This window comes from Colletotrichum phormii, assembly GCF_030913505.1.
Source record: "Colletotrichum phormii strain CBS 102054 chromosome Unknown BDP81scaffold_15, whole genome shotgun sequence".
NCBI lineage: Eukaryota > Fungi > Ascomycota > Sordariomycetes > Glomerellales > Glomerellaceae > Colletotrichum > Colletotrichum phormii.
Window position 1 is genome coordinate 1,117,199 of NW_026851457.1, and position 19,073 is coordinate 1,136,271.

At 51.2% G+C, this 19,073-nt stretch overlaps 5 protein-coding genes across 5 annotated transcripts; 2 read left to right on the plus strand and 3 right to left on the minus strand.

Annotated features, from left to right (window-relative positions):
- Positions 1 to 285: 285 nt before the first annotated feature.
- Positions 286 to 2,007, minus strand: BDP81DRAFT_324469 (uncharacterized protein; the record flags this gene model as incomplete). The annotated part of the gene is made up of 5 exons (XM_060584891.1): positions 286 to 479; positions 634 to 741; positions 1,008 to 1,223; positions 1,300 to 1,552; positions 1,645 to 2,007. 5 exons carry the CDS (start codon positions 2,005 to 2,007, stop codon positions 286 to 288), a joined length of 1,134 nt encoding a protein of 377 aa, XP_060443122.1.
- A 2,522-nt stretch (positions 2,008 to 4,529) lies between these two features.
- On the plus strand, positions 4,530 to 6,161 carry BDP81DRAFT_493843 (uncharacterized protein). The gene is made up of 7 exons (XM_060595365.1): positions 4,530 to 4,851; positions 4,907 to 4,943; positions 5,011 to 5,078; positions 5,139 to 5,229; positions 5,292 to 5,388; positions 5,447 to 5,714; positions 5,775 to 6,161. Exons 1-7 carry the CDS (start codon positions 4,660 to 4,662, stop codon positions 5,883 to 5,885), a joined length of 864 nt encoding a protein of 287 aa, XP_060443123.1. The 5' UTR covers positions 4,530 to 4,659; the 3' UTR covers positions 5,886 to 6,161.
- A 361-nt stretch (positions 6,162 to 6,522) lies between these two features.
- BDP81DRAFT_462905 (putative monooxygenase) lies at positions 6,523 to 8,186 on the minus strand (the record flags this gene model as incomplete). Its single annotated transcript, XM_060593953.1, has 6 exons — positions 6,523 to 6,832; positions 6,889 to 6,934; positions 6,964 to 7,234; positions 7,291 to 7,354; positions 7,412 to 7,841; positions 8,066 to 8,186. The coding sequence occupies 6 exons, from the start codon at positions 8,184 to 8,186 to the stop codon at positions 6,523 to 6,525; spliced, it is 1,242 nt and encodes a 413-aa protein (XP_060443124.1).
- Positions 8,187 to 17,119: 8,933 nt separating this feature from the next.
- On the plus strand, positions 17,120 to 17,642 carry BDP81DRAFT_432978 (uncharacterized protein). Its single transcript, XM_060590829.1, has one exon. It carries the CDS (start codon positions 17,186 to 17,188, stop codon positions 17,489 to 17,491), a length of 306 nt encoding a protein of 101 aa, XP_060443125.1. The 5' UTR covers positions 17,120 to 17,185; the 3' UTR covers positions 17,492 to 17,642.
- Positions 17,643 to 17,689: 47 nt separating this feature from the next.
- On the minus strand, positions 17,690 to 18,508 carry BDP81DRAFT_451713 (uncharacterized protein; the record flags this gene model as incomplete). The annotated part of the gene is made up of 1 exon (XM_060592664.1): positions 17,690 to 18,508. The coding sequence occupies one exon, from the start codon at positions 18,506 to 18,508 to the stop codon at positions 17,690 to 17,692; it is 819 nt and encodes a 272-aa protein (XP_060443126.1).
- Positions 18,509 to 19,073: the final 565 nt, after the last annotated feature.

Below are 19,073 nucleotides of genomic sequence, written 5' to 3' on the forward strand. Positions count from 1 at the left end.
GCAGAGGAACTTTATCCGGGTACATCGACACCGTGGCTGTCTTGGTCTTTTGTGTGCCAGACCCCAAACTGCAATGGGCCGCGCCTCAACCTGTGCACAGAGCTTTCCCTCCACCAGATGCGGCTCAACCTAAATTCGACACACTAAGACCGCGGCCGACGTAGCTCATCGGTCCAAGGTGGTTATTGGTCACTGTACGACGGGTTCGTATGATCGGATGCTGCGACTAGAGTGCAGACGCCGTTGTAACACACTAGACTGAGATGGTATAGTAGATATCCGAAACTACTTATACTCGTAGCAAAACGGGCCAACATGGATATCCATCACATCGCTGATGGGGATATCCTCTCCAAAGTTGGGATACTTGAGAGGGTACTGCAGCGTAATGTTCTCGTACGGCACGTCACCGAAGAAGTTGAACGGGTACGCGAATATGGTGTCCGGGCCGCCGATGGCGGTTTTACGCGCGGGCCAGTCTACGACCACGATTAGCAAGACAGAGCCTACTACTTTTGACATTCTCTTTTGCTGGGGAAAATGGGGCGCCTAGCCGCTCGTCCAAGTGTCTTGGTCTGTTCACAAGAGGCACTGAAACAAAAGTCAAGTTCGTGAGCAGAAAAAGATGCTTACCTCGCCGCTGCCAGTCGTTCCAGGTCTTGTCCAGTGCGCCGTGGACAAAGTAGAAGAGTGGATCGCCGGGTGAGGAATATGTCACGAAAGAGGTATAGCAGTGGATATCTCAGGGGTAGAGATAAGGGTTAGACAGGGGTATGGGAATACAAAAGGGGCTCCCTCGAGGGCTTCCCTTTTCCCCTTTTCCATAGTCGATTAGACCACAGTTGAGATCCCGATTTCCATGAGCTACTCTATATGCTGATTCGTGACAGAATACATGTCCGCACTCTGGTCCCAGCAGTTAGCTTCCTGAGATTTCACAACTTCACAACTAAAGTAAGGAACCAAATAGGGCCGAATAATGAGAAAGCATCATCGTCTGATCATACGTACCTCGCCAACAGCACCGCCGATGCCAAGATGCATGCACGCGTGGAGAGTCAGGCTGTCGAACTCGAAACTGTAGCCCTGAATGTGAGAGTTGAATTCACCATAGGTCGGCGCAGAGAGCGCACGGTCAACAATCTCGTCTCTCAGGGCACTGGCAACGAGGGTGGGACTGAAATCTCGACGTAGGCAATGGGGTTGCGGTTCAAGTGAGGAGCCTAGGACCAGGATGTGAAGTCAGCAGATGCAGGGCAAAGACAGAAACCTTGTGGTTTGCGGAAATTCCCAACGCACCGAGACCCATGGAAACAGTGAGGTTCGCAAATGGCCCTTCCTGGACGCAACCTCCTCCACTCCTTCCCGGAATTTCCGTGGGGGTCTTGACCGGGAACTCCTCGTCATCACTGATATCCTCGACATACGGCCCGTTACCGCCGAATCCGTAAGTGTTGTCAAAGATTGGCGAGTTGACAAAACTTTCCGCAGTGTTGTCAAGACTCAAGTCCCAGTAGGGTAGTGTTCCTTGGTAGGAGCATTTGTTCCTCAGCTCGGATTCGAAGAGAAATATCATCCACCGATGCCAGCTACAGTTGAAGTGTTAGGAGAAATGATCGAAATAATGTTAGAGTTATCTCTTACGGGAGGAAAGGTCCCTATGGTAACATCAGCATATTGAATCCACCCACTGGCCTTGGAACGCAGATTGAGTTGACTCACATTGAAGTGCACCTGTTCTGTGACATAGATGTGCATACCCTGGAAATCGTCGTACCGAGTCTTCGCACCAGGCCACAGATTATTGCCTTCCGACGGCAGAGACATCAAGCATTTGATAGCATCGATGTAGCTTAATCTCTGCTCCAAGGATAGTTGTCGCCATTCGTATCGGACCAGAGGGTTCCGACAGCACCCGGGGCTGGTGTGATTTGATGGGGCACCAGCGACTGTCTGGACGCCCGCCAGGCCGATAATGGCCGTAGCGACAGTGGTGAAAAGACGCATGATAATTCAAGAAAGAAGATTCAGAGCTGAGAACACTGGCGTAAAACCAGGACAGAAGAGAATGAATCGAATCTCATTCTTGCTAGCTGTCTTCTTTCGCATTGGAGGCGGATCGGTTCACATTTGAGGGAAACCGACATATTGTCAAAGTCGGCATGCGCTTGCAGATCAAGTGCATCATCAGCCTACCTGGAGAAAACGAGATGAACATACTGCTTTTCGTGTGCTCCGATGCATCTTTGCGGCACAATCAGGCCCTCATCAACGGCCGAGTTTCTCCTTTGAGCTTTTCATTGGCATCAAGATGCAGGTTGGTTGCAATGCGTTCTCGACTTCGAGAAGCCCTGCCTCCGGCTACATGCTCCGTTGGGGTACGCGTATCCTTCGGCTAGGGATCTGCTAGGTAGTCAACGACGGTCGATGGTTCCATCGGATGATGTTGTGGAGGTTACCTCGAGACCCGCTGCTAATGCCTGTTTCTCAACGCTTCCAACCCTTGCCGTTAAGATTTTTCCAGGGACCCTGCTCACCGAAGGCGTGTCCGATCACACTAGTTTTGAGCTATCATCGACTGCCCCCCTTCAAGGGTAGAGAGATGAGTTGCGGAAGTTTGGAGATGATTGGAGAAATGAAGTTCACCTCAGGCAAACGGTTGTGGGGAGCCCAAAGACTCCTGGTTGTGCTTTAGACTTTGATGAATGCAGCGACCCAAATTTGGCACAACTCAGATACCTAGCAAATGCCAGCCATGGCCCATTGATAAGTATTGCGTAAAATCTCAGGACCAGGTCGACTTAGCTCATAAGCAAGGGTCCGAAAACAACGAGGCAGGAGCTTTGGATCCTCAGGGGCTCATCTTGTCTGAATTCCTGGCGCCGAAAAGTGCAGTGGTGAGACCTGGCTTGAGTGAGTTCTGTCCTCAAAGCCGTGGGAGGCGCTTGAAATCCTCAGCCAACATCTGGTCAGGGTTCCTGGGGCTTCGTTTCTATGGGGCGATGGAACCTCACTTCGAAGTAACGAGGCTAATTTGACTTGATGCCAAGACAGACGTGCTCAGCACGGGCACTTCATTGTGGGGGAAGAGTTTATGGGTCGATTTCTGATTGAGGCAAGGTACACTTCTCGAAACATGACAACATCGTAGCTTCTTGCCTGCTGTTGGATCAGGTCGGGCAAGCTTTCATGGAAGCTTCATAGCCGGCTTACAACGGTAGTGATTGACTGCTTTATGCCTCAACGCCGGCGATGGTGTTCATGCCCGACCATGGGTCCGACATTGTCAGACACGGCACCACCGGCCAGTATCCCCGAAGCTTGAAGGCAAGGCCTCAGTGAAGCCTCGACAAAGGCTCGATTGGCCCCTTGGAGAGGAATATGATTAATCATCGCTAGCCAAGGCCGGAACCGACAGCTTGGGTCGTTTTATTACAGTTAGCTACAGAGCTTCATCTTATGTTCAACGTGGTGTCATTTCAGCATAACCATCTGAGGTTCGAGGCGCTCCCACCCTCAAGGATCAAAAAGGGTGACCAATGTAAACCCCATTGCAGGAATATTATTGCCAGGTCCGACGTGGTGTTCGGCTTCGCTACTTCCAACACGATGCAGCAAGGTATAGCTTTCATCACACTATCTTCAAGCTTCTAAGCCGGTCCGACCGCCGCGGGCATCGGAAACGTCTCGCTCTCTGAGCCATATCTCCGTTTGGCGAGACATGCGTCGCTGCGAAGCGCTCTTTCGGGCCAGGTCTCGACCAACACGCAGGCCAGAGACCTGACTAGCGGCCCGATGCCAAGAACCAAAACCAACAACACCGCGCATGAAGACGTAGTGCCAACGATGGGGGTTTGTCCAGAAGAATTAACCGACTGCCTACTACTCCTCTGATAAGGTGGATACGTCACTGGTGTGCCAGCATAGTAATTACTTCACAATATCGCACTCGCATAACAGGTGAGAGAGCAAGAACTGCAAAATGCAACGACACTTTAAGTATACAAGATTCGTGCAGATATAGAACCTTTACACGTCTAAGTGGGCAGAGTCTTTGGTTTTCCTTAGATTTGGTAACGGCAAAAGATTGCTCCTTCTAAAACTTGGAGTTTAAAGACCAATTTAACCGCGATCATGCTGGGATAGGTGGTAGGATCATGTATGCATTTGTGAGGTTGAACATAGCGGAGGGATATCACTTCGATTTGTCTTTCTTCAGGAGAGGATCCAACTACTGCCGACTGTCATCCCGCTCTCATGCATGCACAGCGGCTGTAACCAACCCTGACACCGAAAACCAGGATTTTCGTCACCTACAAACCGGAGACTGACCAAGACAATTCTGCAAAAGTCTTGACACGCATGGCTGCGGCGCAGTAGCTCGCTCGCCGAAGATTTTGCGCCGCGTGTTTTGAAGATGTGATGGGGGCTATGCAAGGCAACTGGCTTGATGCCACAACTCGAAGAGGCATTTCACGTGGGCAAAACCCGCGGCTGGCTGCATTTGGCGGCTCGACTCCTAGAATTCCATCTCGTCCGTCGACAGATTTCGTCTTGTCAACTGCCGCGTAGTAGACTTATCCTTCAATTCTTTCTCTTTACCCCCCTTCATGCTGTTTCCTGCCTGTCTCGGTGCTAAAATATCAAAAATCACATCGAATGACGTCCGCACTTGCAATGGACGGCGAGGTCCACTTCATGGACTCTCCAGAATACGCCGGTGATAAGACTCTGCACCTCAATATCACCCTGATTATCTGCACAACGATCGTAGTTGGTCTCAGGCTCTATGCTAGGGCTTTCATGGCTAAGGCATTGGGGCTCGATGATTTGCTTGCATTTTTAGCCTTCGTAAGTCATCTTGCGCGTCTTGAATTCGCAGAAATATGCTAAGACATATCAAAAGGGACTAGTGTCTGCGTTGTCCGCAATGGATATTCGCCGTAGGTTACTTCATTATGTTTCTTTGGGGCAACATTAGAACCGCTGACTGAATTTTCTTGTGGGTAGTTGTCCAGTTTGGCAGCGGAGCACACATCGAATATGTCCCAAAGCCTTTACTAACGATATGGTTCGAGGTAAAGTTTCGCTAGCGGTCTCGGTAATGGGGAAGAAGTTTACTGACGAGCCTCATCAAGTCTCTAACAACACAGACACTGATTTACTTCGTCGGAACCGGGGTGATGAGACTGTCGATTGTGGCTTTTCTTCCTCGCCTGAGTCAAGATAGTAGGTCATCGCTTCCGACAATTGCAAATTACTCATTGATTTGCACTGACAGTGCTTCCTAGGGACGTATCTGATACTTGTCTACATTACCGGCTTCTTTGTGGTGGCCCAGACTGCCGGATGCTTTTTCTATCGCCTCACGGAGTGCAGCCCCATAGCGTTCGTGACCATAGACATTCCTTTGATCCATGGACTTTGCTGATAGTACCTCTTCTAGAGACATATGGAAACCTCCCTTCTTGCCAGGGCTTAACTGCGTTCCTCCCGAAGCCGAGAATACAATGATGGTAGCTAATCAAGTGATTGGTCTGATCCTGGTTCTTGCACTGATGGGATTACCTATAGTTATGGGTTGTTTACACGAAGATGTTTTTCTCCCAACGAGCCTTCCAGGTTATCTTAGTGTTCAGCGTGGGGCTTTTTGTAATTGTTACAGGTTGTATCCGCCTCGTAATGTTGAAGACACTACTTTTCCTCGCCGATCCGTAAGCATTCCGGCAACCAAGACACTTTTGCGAGTAACAGCTGACGTCTTTCTGAAATAGTACCTTCAACATGTCGGCTATAGGCGTCTGGACCGATCTGGAAGGACATATTGGGCTCTGGGTTGCCTCATTTCCCGCATTGCAACCTCTCGTTCGAATTGTCTCCTATAAACTTGGCTTTCGAAGCAAGCTCCAAAGCTACGTTGAAGAAGGACGTTCGGATACTGGCGGTGGTGGTGGTGGGACAAGGTCGAGATCAGGGGCTTGGACTGGTCCTGCTCGTAGCAGAGGCTACGTACGCAACGGAAGCGGCATCGATGCTGCAGATAGTCATAGCGAGAGGGGCATCATATCTAGTGCAGATAAAGATGTAGAGTTGGACAAGATGGATTGCAGAATTTCTGGTATTCACAAACAAGTTGATGTGGAAGTTCGAGTGGATGATGAACCTAGGAGGGGTAAACCAGTACATAACACTGTGGACAAGGGGCCAAAGAGTTGGTTGGCGGATTGAGAAAACTTCAGGCAATACACAGAGTCCGAAGCCTGCAGATAGGACAAAACAAGCACCCGAAGCAATTTCCACGGTCTTATTCTTTCGAAGTGAAGCCGCCGTTTCATCCGTTAGAGCAGTCGGAACTTGGTGGGAGGGTTCTCAGGCAAGAGACAGCCCTCCATCGACCTTACCGGTCCGACGTGGTGGAGCTGAGGAAACTCGACGGCAACAGTATTGCCAGAATTGACTCTTTCATGTCCACAATTCCCCAAAACATCCGCCAAACACATTTCGCGTACCTCACGCCAAGCCTCAGTCGCCGGTATTCTTTAGATCCTCAACAAAGATACCAGATTTATCCTTTTCTTCCTCGTCTTCGATACTCCAGGGTTGGATCTCATGACCCACAGGCAAATTGGTGTTTCTGAATGGCTTGCCAGACTCGACTGCCGAACACGCCTCTTCGAAGTTCTCTGTGGCGTATTTTTCGGCATGGTGAGTCCAGACCCATTTCCCGAGGAGCATGGGCTGCCTTTCATCCTTGAGAATCTCATTCATATCGCGGTGGACCTGATGCCTATTGACGAAACCGTTGTGTTGCAAAAGCGAAGTACGCTCATGTCTGGACAAAGTGACTAGAAATGAGGCTGTGCACAATGAAACCGCTTGTCACCTTACCTGAGAAGCTGATGAGCGCGAACGGCAAGAGCTGTTCGATCTTTGCCTCCCAGTCTAAGGCATTCGGGAAGTGACATGGCGTCCTCGAGGGCCATGATGCCCCGTTTCCAGATGATGGGATGAAGCTGTGGGCTGCATCACCAAGCTGAATGATGTGACCACCGTCGGAGTGCCACTTTGGTTGCGGGTTCCGGCAACATAACTTCCATCGCACAACAGTGTTTGGTGGGGTGCTGTGAATCGCTTCCATGAGAACTGGGTCCCAGCCCTCCTTGTCGGGCATCACGTCCGCAGTTTGCTCGGGAGTCACAGTCGACGACCAGGATTCCACAGCTGTTCCATCGTCCTATGTTTCTCATGTTAGTTCGGGATAAAGGATGGCGAGCTGCGAACAGCACATACCTTGTGCGTAAAACCGAGGAAAATGTGTGTCTTTGACAAGAGGAAGATAATGTACATGTCAGGACTAGTAATCTGTCAGCCAAGTCTTTAGTTCGAGTACCTGGTTAAGTAAAAGCCTTACGCGGTATACATGCGGAGCTGAGGTCGTTGGAGTTCGACAATCGCTTTCTGCAGTGCAGGGGCATCTCTGATGTGGTCGGTCGAATACATGACACGATCAGCACAGTAACCCGTGCTCACTGCGCGAACAGGCTTGCCCAGGGTCATACTGCAGCTTTTGGAACCGATGCCATCTGCCGCTATTACAACATTGCCAGTGAAGCTGCGGCCATCTTCGACATGGGCGGTGGCGGTTCCCTGCCCATCTTCTGAGTAATGGGCGATGTCTACACCATATGTCACAGGAATTCCCAGTCGCTCGCATTGGCCAAGGAAAATCATGGCGAGATCTCGTCGGCTAACAATCGGCTTTGCTCGGATGGGCCATATCACATGTGTGGCAACTCCCGGGAGGTGGTGCTCGACTTCAGCCTTCGGTACGGCAAATTGCCCTCGCGGTGACAGAAACACGCCTCGGGATCAAAGGCGAACTGGTCCCATTCCTGTAGCATTTTGGGATACTCCTTCAAGGTAGCATAGCTGTTAGGTCCGAGTCTGATAACATCGCCTGGGCGGCGCACATCAGTTGAACTTCAGGGGAAAGGAAGTCTCAAGATGAATACATACCGGCCTCGGAGATCGCCTCCCCCTTCTCAAGTATTTGAACATCATGGACCTTCCTCCAAAACTCGACAGCTGCCCTGCAAGCCTCCCAGGCCTGCGCCAACAATGACAACGTTGATCCCAGAAGGAGGGTACCGCACAACCCCGTCCACAATTGAACCGCAGTCGGGCATTTTGACAATGGAAATTTATTTAAAAATAGGTCTAGAAAGGTACGGGGAAGTTTGATTAGGTTAAGGTCTCAAATCTGGAGCTTTATACTCCACGAATGTCCAACACAATCATATCTGTCAGTGCTCTTTAATAGCTCCATGATGTGGCAGGAATTGACAATATGCTGGTGACTTGGCGGGCTTAGGTCACAACCCGGTGCCGCAAATGACCCATGCATCAACTGACTGCCGCGGACGGCATTTTCATCAACTCCTTTGAGACGCGAGAGGATTCGTAGATCAGGGTTACGAGTCGTAGCGGAGCTCCGCCGCAGTTCCCTCCCGGTGGGATATGCTGGTGTCGCAGGCTTCTTCGCATTATTACAAAAGCCCGAGACTAACTCCACCAGCAAGATCAATTCTCCCAGACCTCCCTTGCCCCAGGTTCATCGGCGTTGTTTTAATTGCTCGAAACACTTTGTTCATACCTGACCCATGGGCCTACAACAGCTTCATGACAACACAGAACTCCACTCCGAATCAAAGCTTTGGTTCAGCAAACGATTTATCTAGGTACTCTAGTCGCATGTCTAACTGTGTCGGAATGTTTTCATACTTTCAGCATCACGCTAGGGACCCAGGGGCACGCCTATCGATATTGATGTCCAAGTTGAGATCTTCTGACAGTAGACCCTGTTGTTGTTGTTGTTCTATTTAACGCCATGGCGGCAAGGGCGCAGCCGCCCTTGCGGCAGACCTCCCGGAGGGTATGTGGCGTGAAGGGTCGCAGGCTCTAGCTATATACTATATAGTACACGCCGTATCCTGACGTCCTCCAAATCTTGCTCGTGAGCTACTATGTGTTCTATCCATCCCTAGTTCCCACTGGTGCCCTAGTTCCGTTATAACTATCTGGTTTCTTAATAGAGGTAGTTTGTCGTTTGGAGGATAGGTTATGACCTATCTCCTAGTACCGCGGGCAGATCTTCTGGAAGAAGTCTGTCACGCAGAGGAAGGCCTGGAAGCCTTCAGAGTCAGTGATTAGCCCCTTGAAGTAGCGATCGAGGGACCCTATAGGTCCTACGGGCTCCTGGCGGCTGTAGGGGTAGAGGGTGGGCCACTGTTGCCTCCTCAGTAGGGTCTTTCGGCAGTAGACTAGATGGTCTGCCTCCTTAACCCATCCACAGGAGCAGGTGAGTAGTGCTTCTGTGTGGTTAAAGCGTTGGTGATATTGTTTAAAGTCCCCGTGGCCTGACCGTGCCGCGAGGAGGTGATGAAGGGCAGCCCTAGAAAGGCCAAGTTCAGGAGGGCAAGCAAGGGTGGCCTTGAGCCCTAGTTGGGTATAGCGGGGAGTTGCCTCTTGTTTCCACCATCGTCTATATTAGCGTCTTGGCCGCTCTTTAGCAAGCCACTTGATACCTGATAGAGTAGCTAGTTGGCTCCTAGGGACTGGTAAAGTTGTTCCCTCCTTAGCTAGGCTGTCTGCTTCTTCGTTTTCTTTAATATCTTGGTGCCCCGGGGACTAATGGGTTCGTATATCGTATATCCTAGCTACCTCCTGGATCTCAAGGAAGGCCGCTTGTGAGGAGTCTGGGACCTTGCCACGGATTCCCTGGATGACACTGGTATTATCGATGCAGATGTGTATCGGCTGGCCCTGAGAGGTATGGAGGGCCCGTCGGAGCCCCGCCCTCGCCCCTTCCGCCTCACCGTCAAACACCTCTGCTAAGCCGAGGCGGCCGCAGCCCTGGGCTATACGTCTGTTCTTGCGATAGATAACAAAGCCGAACCCCGTGGCCCCATCAGCGGCTTTAGAGCCGTCTGAGTAGACGATTGTATGATTGTCTGGTACGGTCTTGAGCCAGGCTTGGAAGGCTTTAGCTGCATCCTCCTTACGCTCTAGGGCTATGAGGTCTTGTGAGCCTGGGGGGTATTGCGGCTGTATGAGTAAAGGCCTGGGCATTTAGGTAAGAGGCCAGCTGTTCTTTGAAGTCTTGTCCGTTGCCGCCCCTGCTGCCAGAGCCTTGGGACCAAGGGATGTTGTTGGTCAACCTTCTGTAGCCGCGTAGCAAAGCGTAGTCGTGCTGCCTCGAGGGCAGCCTCTGCTGTGGGCAGGCCAGCCTCACGAAGGAGGCTGCTAGTTGGTGTGGTCCTCCAGACAGGTAGGATAGCCCTTGCCGCTGCTGAAATAACTTTCCCGACTTTGCGGACCAGGCCCTTCTGTCCCGTACCTATAGTAGCTATCTGCATAGTAGTACCACTACTGGTATTGGTGTTGTTACTTAAGGCTGGTCTGTATAAGCCTGCATACCAGGTTTCAGCTCCGTAGAGGACTATCGGTAAGATACAGGCGACGGCCGCTTTACGCACAGCAGCTGCTGGTAGCCCCCCTTTTGTGTTTGTTAGGTGCCGTAGGAAATGGGCTACCTTTTTTGCTGCTGCGACCTTTGTTTCCACATGGTGCCGGAAGGTGAGTCTCTTGTCGAACCAGACCCCTAGCCATCGTATGGGCTTGGTCAAGGCCTTAATAGTTAGGCCTCTTGCCTGTATATCTGGTATATCCCTTATCTGGTTATGCTTCCTGCTAAAGTGGATTGCCTCGCACTTAGCTAGGTCAAAGGCAACCTTGTTATCAGTGCCCCAGTTGAGGATGTAAGTAATGTCCTGGCCTAAGGCTGTGGCATTATCTTTTAGCGTCGGGCTAATAGCTAATAGACCTATATCATCTGCATAGCCAAACCGAAGCTTTTGATTATCAGCTAGGATATCGGCTAACTATGTATAGTAAAAAGAGTATCGGGGATAGTGGGGAGCCTTGCGGCAGCCCACAGGATAGGGGGAAGTCCTTTGTAGTAGTATCCTCTAGCCTGACCCGAGCAGTTCGGCTGGAGGTGAAGGTAAAGATCAGCCTAATCAGGCTACCAGGCCAGCCCTGCTGCCGTAGCCTAATAATAAGTCGATTTCGTAGAACGGAATCAAACGCCCCCTTAACGTCCATTGTTGCTAGAGTTGCAGTAAGCCCTGAGTCTAGAGCGCTTTCTATCTCATAGGTTAGACAGGTTGTCAGGTCGACTACAGCCCTTCCTGGTATTGCCCTAATCTGCTATAGGCTAGCAACTCCTTCTAAGATGGTGAGGTATGCTATCCTCTTTGCTATCAGCCGCTCTAGGCCTTTACCTAAGTAGGATAAAAGGGAGATTGGACGCCAGGATCCAGTCTTTGAGAAATCTGTTTTCCCCGGCTTCTAGATCATAACAATATCTGCTTTGCGGAAGGTCCTGGGGAAGTAGCCCGTTTGAAAGCAGGCCTGAAAGAGCTGCTGTATAGGTGCAGCTATCAAGCCCCAAGTGCATTGTAGTAACTTTGTAGTAATCCCATCAATCCCAGGGGTTGTGGCCTTTGTGAGAGTCGCCTGGCGCACTTCTTCTATGCTGACTGCCTGCTGCCAGGGTATTAGACGCCTTGCCACTGCAGGAACAGTGAAAGGGTTCCCAGGTAGGTCGTCTGCAGCGTGAAATCTCTCTAGTAAGGCCTTCCGTAGGGCCTGTGCTTTGTCATAGCTGTTATCAACTGCCTGTCCGTCTACTACTAGCGGTGGGGCTTTAATAGCTAAGCTGGACTTGCGCCAGCTTAGTACTTGATAAAGGCCCTGGTTAGACCCAGCCTCCTCAATCCTAGCAGCCCAGTAGGCACGTTTTGCCTTCCTGACTGTAGTCAGAAAGGCCTTCTGCTCCTCTAGGATAGGCGGCGGTATAGCCAGCCCAGGCTCTTGGGCTTGTTGGCGCCTGGCTTCAATAGTCGCTTGGTGGGCTTCTGAGCACTCCTCTGTCCACCAGGGGGCTCCCCTACCCTGGTTAGTTCGTCTCTTCCCTACCGCCTGGATAGCTGTAGAGAGGAGGCTGACTAGTTGGGTAGCTAGGGAGTCTATTTCTGCTGGAGTAGGTTTCTCCCTTAAGGTAGGTAGGGCTGAGACTCCTACCTTTACTAAGTCGGAAGTCGAGGTAGGGCCGTGTCTGGGACTGAGAGATGGCTAATCTGGCGTCTCTGTGCCTGGACTTTGCCTAGAGGAATAATTGTTGTAATGACCTGGTGGTCTGCCCCTGGGTGTAGGTGTGGGCTGATATAGGCCTCTATAAAGGGGATATTTGAAAAGGTTAGATCGAGGGTATGCCCATGAGTATAGGTTGGAGCCCCAGCTTCCCCAATAAATTCCAGATTGTGGCCTTCGGCCCATTCTGCAATATCGTCTCCCCGGTTCCGGCTACGGGCGCCGGGTTCCCAGTAGGGACAGTAAGCATTAAAGTCCCCAGCTATAAGGGCTCCTACTGGCGGTTGATAGCCCAAGAGGGCACTTGTTGTATGGTTTTTAGGCTCGCCCGGCGGCCTATAGATATTTATAATAGTAAAGTTACTAACCTTTACCCATAGGATATCTCTTGATTGGGTAGGTCTTTGTTGCTGTATTTGCAGCCTTAGACCCTTATGTATATAGGTCATAACCCTAGGCCTTGTGTCTCTATTGTTCCAGAAATCAACTGGTACATAAGAGTTATAGCCTGGGTGTGTGTTGATTTGCATCTTATCTCTATAGCCTATCCAGGGCTCCTGGATCAGTACTATATCGATCTGATCCGCCCAGCAGAGCTCTAGGAGAGCTGTATGGGCTGGGCTTCTCTTCCCCACGTTACACTGGGCGACTCGTAGTACCCGTGGGGAGGCTGGCCTGAGCCTACTGCTCTGAGTCGAGGTCGAGGTGGGTGTAGGCATTAATAACGTTGTAATCAGGCTTCTGCGCCACCCGCTGAGCCCTGCTGCTTGAGGTAGCTAGGGTAGGTTGGCTGGGTAGGGGGGGTAGGACTGGGTCTTCAGGGGCTTGCAGCCCTTCTGCTTCAGCCCCATTCTCATCTTCATCCATGCTGCTACAGCTAGCCGCATCACTAACGTCCGCTACAACAATTGAGTCCTGGGTAGGGGTAGGGGCGCGTGGTCGCTTTGAGCCGGGCTGATGGCTCGTTAGGCTGTTGCTAGGTTGCTGGGTGTTGCTGGCTTGGGTGCCAGCCTGGCTGCTCTGATAGAGGGCCTCATAGGCCTTCTGACCAGCCTTACGGATCCGGGAGAGTTCCTTCCGGTTTGGGAGGGTAGGGGAGCCATTAACCACTAGGGGCCTTGCTGGACAGTCCTTATGGTTAGCTTGGAAGGGGCCGGAGCAGTTGGCGCACTTCGGTCTAGCTATGCAGGGCCCAGTCTCGTGGCATCCCGAGGGCCTGCTACAGTTGCTACAGAGTGGCTGTCGGTGACAGTATCGGTTCGAATGATATCCCTGGCATCCAGGATGATGTCTGATTAGGGTCTTCTTCTTTTGGATAAGCTGAGACCTGCTGCTTTGGTTAAACAGTCTGAAGGGTGGTACTTCCACAGAGAAGGAGATGACCCAGGAGACTTCGTTTATAATAGGGTTTACACCTAGCCGGGACTGCTGGGCCCGGGTAGGCTTACGTCCTGTTTAGGCAAGGACCTCATCTTCTACCAGAGTAGCTAGGTCAAGGGCGTCGCCATCAAGAGTCCACATCTTAGCAGGGCAACGTAGGACGACGTAGGTAAACCACTTAGTAGGGGTCTCAACCTTATAGGCTCCAAGACACTCTGCTAGTTTCTGTTTGTTTGCAAGGAGGGCTTGCTGGACCTGCTTATTCAGGGGTCTCAGTGAGTAGCCAGTTGCAATATGGTAGATGTGTGGGATATCTGCCAGCTGGAGCCTAAGGGCCTGGCAGACTGTCCGGCGTAGGGCGAAGGGGGCGTGCTTCCTAGCAGCCGCTAGGCCCTCTTCTGGGATACGGGTAAAGACCCGGAGGTCCTCCTTCGGTTGGGATAGAGCCTGGGCCCGGGTCTCCGTCAGACTTTGTGTCTGGACTTCGGGCCGGGTGGGGATTCGGGTACGGGTCGGGGCTACGGCCACGGCTGTAGTTGAAGCCGAGGCTGCTACGTCAGTCCATTTCCGGCTCGGAGCCGGAGCCGTAGTCTCGTTACCCATAATCCTCTTCAAGGCTTGGATTACATAGATTGTAGCTTCTTTTGCAATCTGCTTCCTAGGCCCCTCAAAGTAAGAGATCACGTTGTCCACAGACTGAGCAATAGCCATAAAGACGTCCTTTCGGGCTTCATAGTGCTTAGCCTCTTTATTAAGAGCTGTAAGGACAGCTCCAGTAGCTCTCCCAGTCATAGTCGAGGGCCCCTTAGCCGTTAAGGGGGTTGTTGTTGGGGCGTCGGGCTGGCTTCCCACGAGGCTGGGCCGGAGTGGCTGGGCCTCGGTTTCGCGGCGGCGTTTAGCCCTTGAGGATGGGGGCGGCTCTGAAGAGGGTCCAGAGCCTCGATCAGGGCCGGCCGAGGAGGCCGGCAACGGCCCAGAGCCCGCCGGAGGCTGCGAGGCCATCGCGGGAGGGCGCCGGAGGAGAGGCGAAGGGTTTTCAGCTGTTAAGGATTTTGGTGGTAGCCCACTTATTACACTAACAGTAGATGCCAAGAAAACTTAGGCGAGAGGGAAGTTGTGTCGTAGGGTTGGATGATTGAGAAGATGCGCTGGCTTCGTTTACATCGTGGACATCGTGCAGTAGTTCCACGAGTCCATGTGCGGTTGTGACAAATGCGACGGTCTCGCTCGGAGGCTCGCTATATCCGCTTTCTATGATGATCAGACCGCCGATGTGAGAGAGCCGATGCCGCTCCTCCTTCTCTCCGGATGAGCTTGCGCAGAGATTGAGGCCAAATGCTGACGAATCACATATAGGAGGTGAAACCTTGAATGAAAGGTGACTTGCGGATTTCGAATGTGCAGTAGTTTTCTTGGCCTCAGTAGACGGAGCGGAGAGGTAGGTAGCCGCCAGTAATGAGTCAAAGTCAACCAAAATAGGGACTCGAGAGAGCTGCTCGGTACTAAGCCACGAAGTCTTTTTCAGTTGCCGTTCGACTCTTTTGACTGTTTTTTTGTCGCCGCAAGCGATTTGTATACATGGCTGAAGCTAGTAACAATTGTCCACGGGTGTCGAAGCTGCTCTCATACGCAATTGTAGATCGATTATCTTGCTTGAGCGTAGAACTTCTTGCGTCAGGATGTCTGGCTTCAGCCTCAATAGGACTTTAGTTGCCTCCCCAAACATAGGATCCCAGCAATTAGTTGATTCGGGGGACATCCAATCGTCCGGCTTTATTGAGAGAAGAAAGCCTCCGGGCCCGGGAAGGAGATAATCTGGAGCTCTACCATCATCAGTATGGACCAAGATCCCTGGATGATCTGGATGATCTGGTATACTGGTAGAGGTGTCGGCAGAGGCGATTTGATGGGAATCTTCATTAGGCTTTTGAGACGGATAATCTGGGAATGCAGTTGATATCCCCGCTGTTGAATTCTGTTGCAGTGCCTCGGATAAAATATGCGATTGCGGATCCTCATGACTGACCTCAACGTGTGAACCCGAGGGCACCCACGTTCTCAGTTGGTGGAACCAATTTTTTACTTTCTCAGAAAGACTCATGGTAGGCTTTTTTCCACGTAGAGAGGCGTTTAGGGCCGGGGATCTTTGGACAATTGCCGAACCTGCTGATGGCAGTGGCGGTTGCTGGAAACTGACCACTGCCTTCATCATTCTCGTTGAGTTGGGGTTTCGAAAGTCTCTATGGTGACAGGCCTTCCGCCAGGAAGTTGCTGGCGAAACCTACTTGAAGAGACTGGATGTGCAAAAGTCAGAATTGCTTAGCCCCTGGAAAGGCCACAGCAACGTTGCACCCCGGCCTGTTCCGGGCAGACTCAACACCAAGGCAGACTTCATGACCAAGGTCATGTGAATCATGCTCTAATTTACGCAGATGCAGGACAAGGAGTACTCCAGGACTGTTTATTTGAGCCTGACTTGGTGGCTACTGGACGCTGCATGTGCATATGCGGTCCTCTGTCCAGTCAAACGGAGTGTGGTGAGACAGGGTGATCCTCAGACATCAGCGTCAATTGCTCCGAGAGTGCTTGCTGTTATTAGGTATGACAGACCACGACCCCCCCGCATGGCAAAGTATTTAAGTAGCTTAATAGATCTCTTAATTTGCATCGACGCCCATTTATCATAACTCGACTGCCGAGATCATCTCAGCAAACCGCGTCGGCGACAACAAACCATTCACCAAAAACAAAGTCGCTCATCCCATGAGTTAGATCGGCCTAGGAAAGAGCTATGAAGGCATTCGAGCAAAGCGGAATATCTCCAAAGGCCCACATGTGGCTTCTCCAGCGCCTATGGCCCCAACTACCTGCCTCAGATTGTCACCTTGAAGATTACAAGTGCTTCCTCAATTTCCTCGACAAAGAAACATCCAAAATCCACCGGGCACCACTTCATCATACAAAAAGTTTACCTGAACATATCCCGGACTACATTGATGTGGTGGTGCAAAACGTACTGGAAACAAAAATCCGAATCAGCGAGGTACTCGATCTTCGCTCAACAAAACTTACGAAAGTTGTTCAACCCAGGGAAAACACAGCCAAAAACACGAATGTCATGACAGAGGCACCATCCGAAAAGCTTGGAAATGAAGTTTCCAGAAGTCTAGATCTTGTCGCCAGACTTTGGCTTACCATCAATTTCGATACTTTACCCCTCGGTCAAATCTATCCTAAGCCAGTACAATTGGCCTGGGAAGAAACCAAGACCCTTCGCCAAGTGATCGACAGTTACTTTGCAGTCACTCTTGCCGACCGGCCTGCCGAGTTGAAACGGGGTGATATTCCATCCACTTTCAACATTACGGTGCTCTGCGAACGATATAATTTTTTCATTCGTTGGACTTCCAACCTAGCTGAACACTTGCAAATTGAAGAAAATTCGGGCCAAAGAAGTGTGATGTTGTACGAACATATTGTGTGTCTCTGGAACCATTTGGAGTATTCGAAAGATTGCCCTGTGCCTCAGAGCCTGCTCGAAGAAACACTGGATACTCTAGTTCTTCTGTTTCCATACGAAGACACTGGAACCATGAAACTACTTAAGAGAGAGAAGAAGAATTTCTGGAGACTGGGGCGCTGTGGCCGGACAAGGAAGGTTGAGCTCGACGACTTTTCATACTGGAAGCCAGGCATTCAGAGGTTACTGGAGGAGTACAATAAGCCACCTCGAGGGACCCAGCAAATTCGTCTCGACAAGGAGGGGCGAAATTTCCTAGAGTTTTCCACGTTCTGGACGGCACTCCTCGTTGCTATCTTGACTATACTGGGCATTGCCTTTGGGACGATCGGAACTGCATACGCCATCAAGGCCTACAATTTGTCCTACAAACAATAACGTGCTATCACAAAAGCAGTACGCGCTTGACTTGGTTCAAGCTTGCGCAGATTCGGAAGCGCCCCAGAAATGGCCAGAATTTTGCAGGAGCTAGGCAGGACTGTTGTATTGTATCGGCGAGGTGGCAGAGGTCAACAAAGCACAAACGCGATTCCATTCATATTCAGTTCATCAAGTGTTATCAATGTATTCAGAAGCCTAGTCGTCGTCATCATCATCATCTCCACCCTTTCCCCCCCCTTTTCCTTTATCGTCATCCCCGCCCTCTCCCTCACGGAACGCATTCGGAGTCACCGCAACCGCCCGACTCGATCCAGCAACTGGTTGCCCAGCGGTGGCAGCCACCGCATCAAATTGCGCAGACTTTGCGTTTCCGAGACGAGCAGTAAAAGGACCAAATCCTCGCTCGTGAAACCCCAAAGTCGCTCCAGGATTTCCGGGATATCTCACCGCCTTCTCCGACAAAGCCCAACCCATAACGGCGTTGGCACTCGTAGCTTCCGGTCCGAGCCCCAGTGTCGCATCAAGACAATTTTCGCAGAGAAAGGTATACGTCAAAGAGGTCGCGTTGACGGAGACACCCTCAGTAATGGGACGGACGCCAAAGTTGCCCTTGACTTCTGGTGGGTTGTCCTCGTTGGTGCCCTGACGGAAGGTAGCCATGACACAACCCTGGCCATCTGGCCATGCCGCGAGGAAGAAGTTTCCTTCCATGTCACCAGTCAAACCCATTGCGCCCCACCCGGCGCCGTTGACAAGCGGGAACGACAGCTGCCCGATGAAAGATGATGAAGCTGTTTCCGGCAAAGCCATCGCAAAGGCGAAGGAGGTGCGGGCGCCAAAGAAACGTTCCATAGCCAGGCCTGTGGCCTGGTCTACGAAGAGAGCGCTTTGCTGAGCTGGTGAAGAGGTGGGATCTTCAGCCTCAATGAGGATGGCGATGGAACAGAAGAGAAGGATCGAGTAGAAGAAGGTAGGGCTAAGCAGCCTCAGGGGCAGGAGAAATTGTGACGACATGATGGTATCGTGGGAATAGGCTCTGTATCGAATTGAGTGATTACGATATGCCGGCGAACCAGCGCACGACCGAATTTGATAGATAAACTCAAAGGGGAAGACGCGTTGGAGGCTGAAGACTTTCTACTCGAAACTGACTTAGAGAGATATTCTATACTACTTTATATATTCTAGTTGTCTGCCGTCCACCAAGTAAGTATTAGCCAAGACGCAGTCATGTTTTGACAGCTTCGTCTCATTGAGGCGTACAGGAGGAGTTGATGAGGCCATGTTTGAGCCAAGATTAGCACCTGTCCAAACTTCCATCACATAACAGCTAACCATCGGACGCATCGTGGTCGACCTCTCAGAAGGCTGATTTTAGCAATCAGACCCGGACTTTTCTATTAATATGTCGAGGTTGTTTGGCAGGATTTAGCGACGCACTACAAGTCAAGGTGTCTGACAGGCAAGTCGTTTCGGGTTGTCTGGGGTAAGGCCTGGTCGCGCATCATCCGTGATGTGCAGCCAATGAGGCCGGTATGGAGCCCCATATTTTGGCCGTTTCATGGACGCAAGGCGGGAA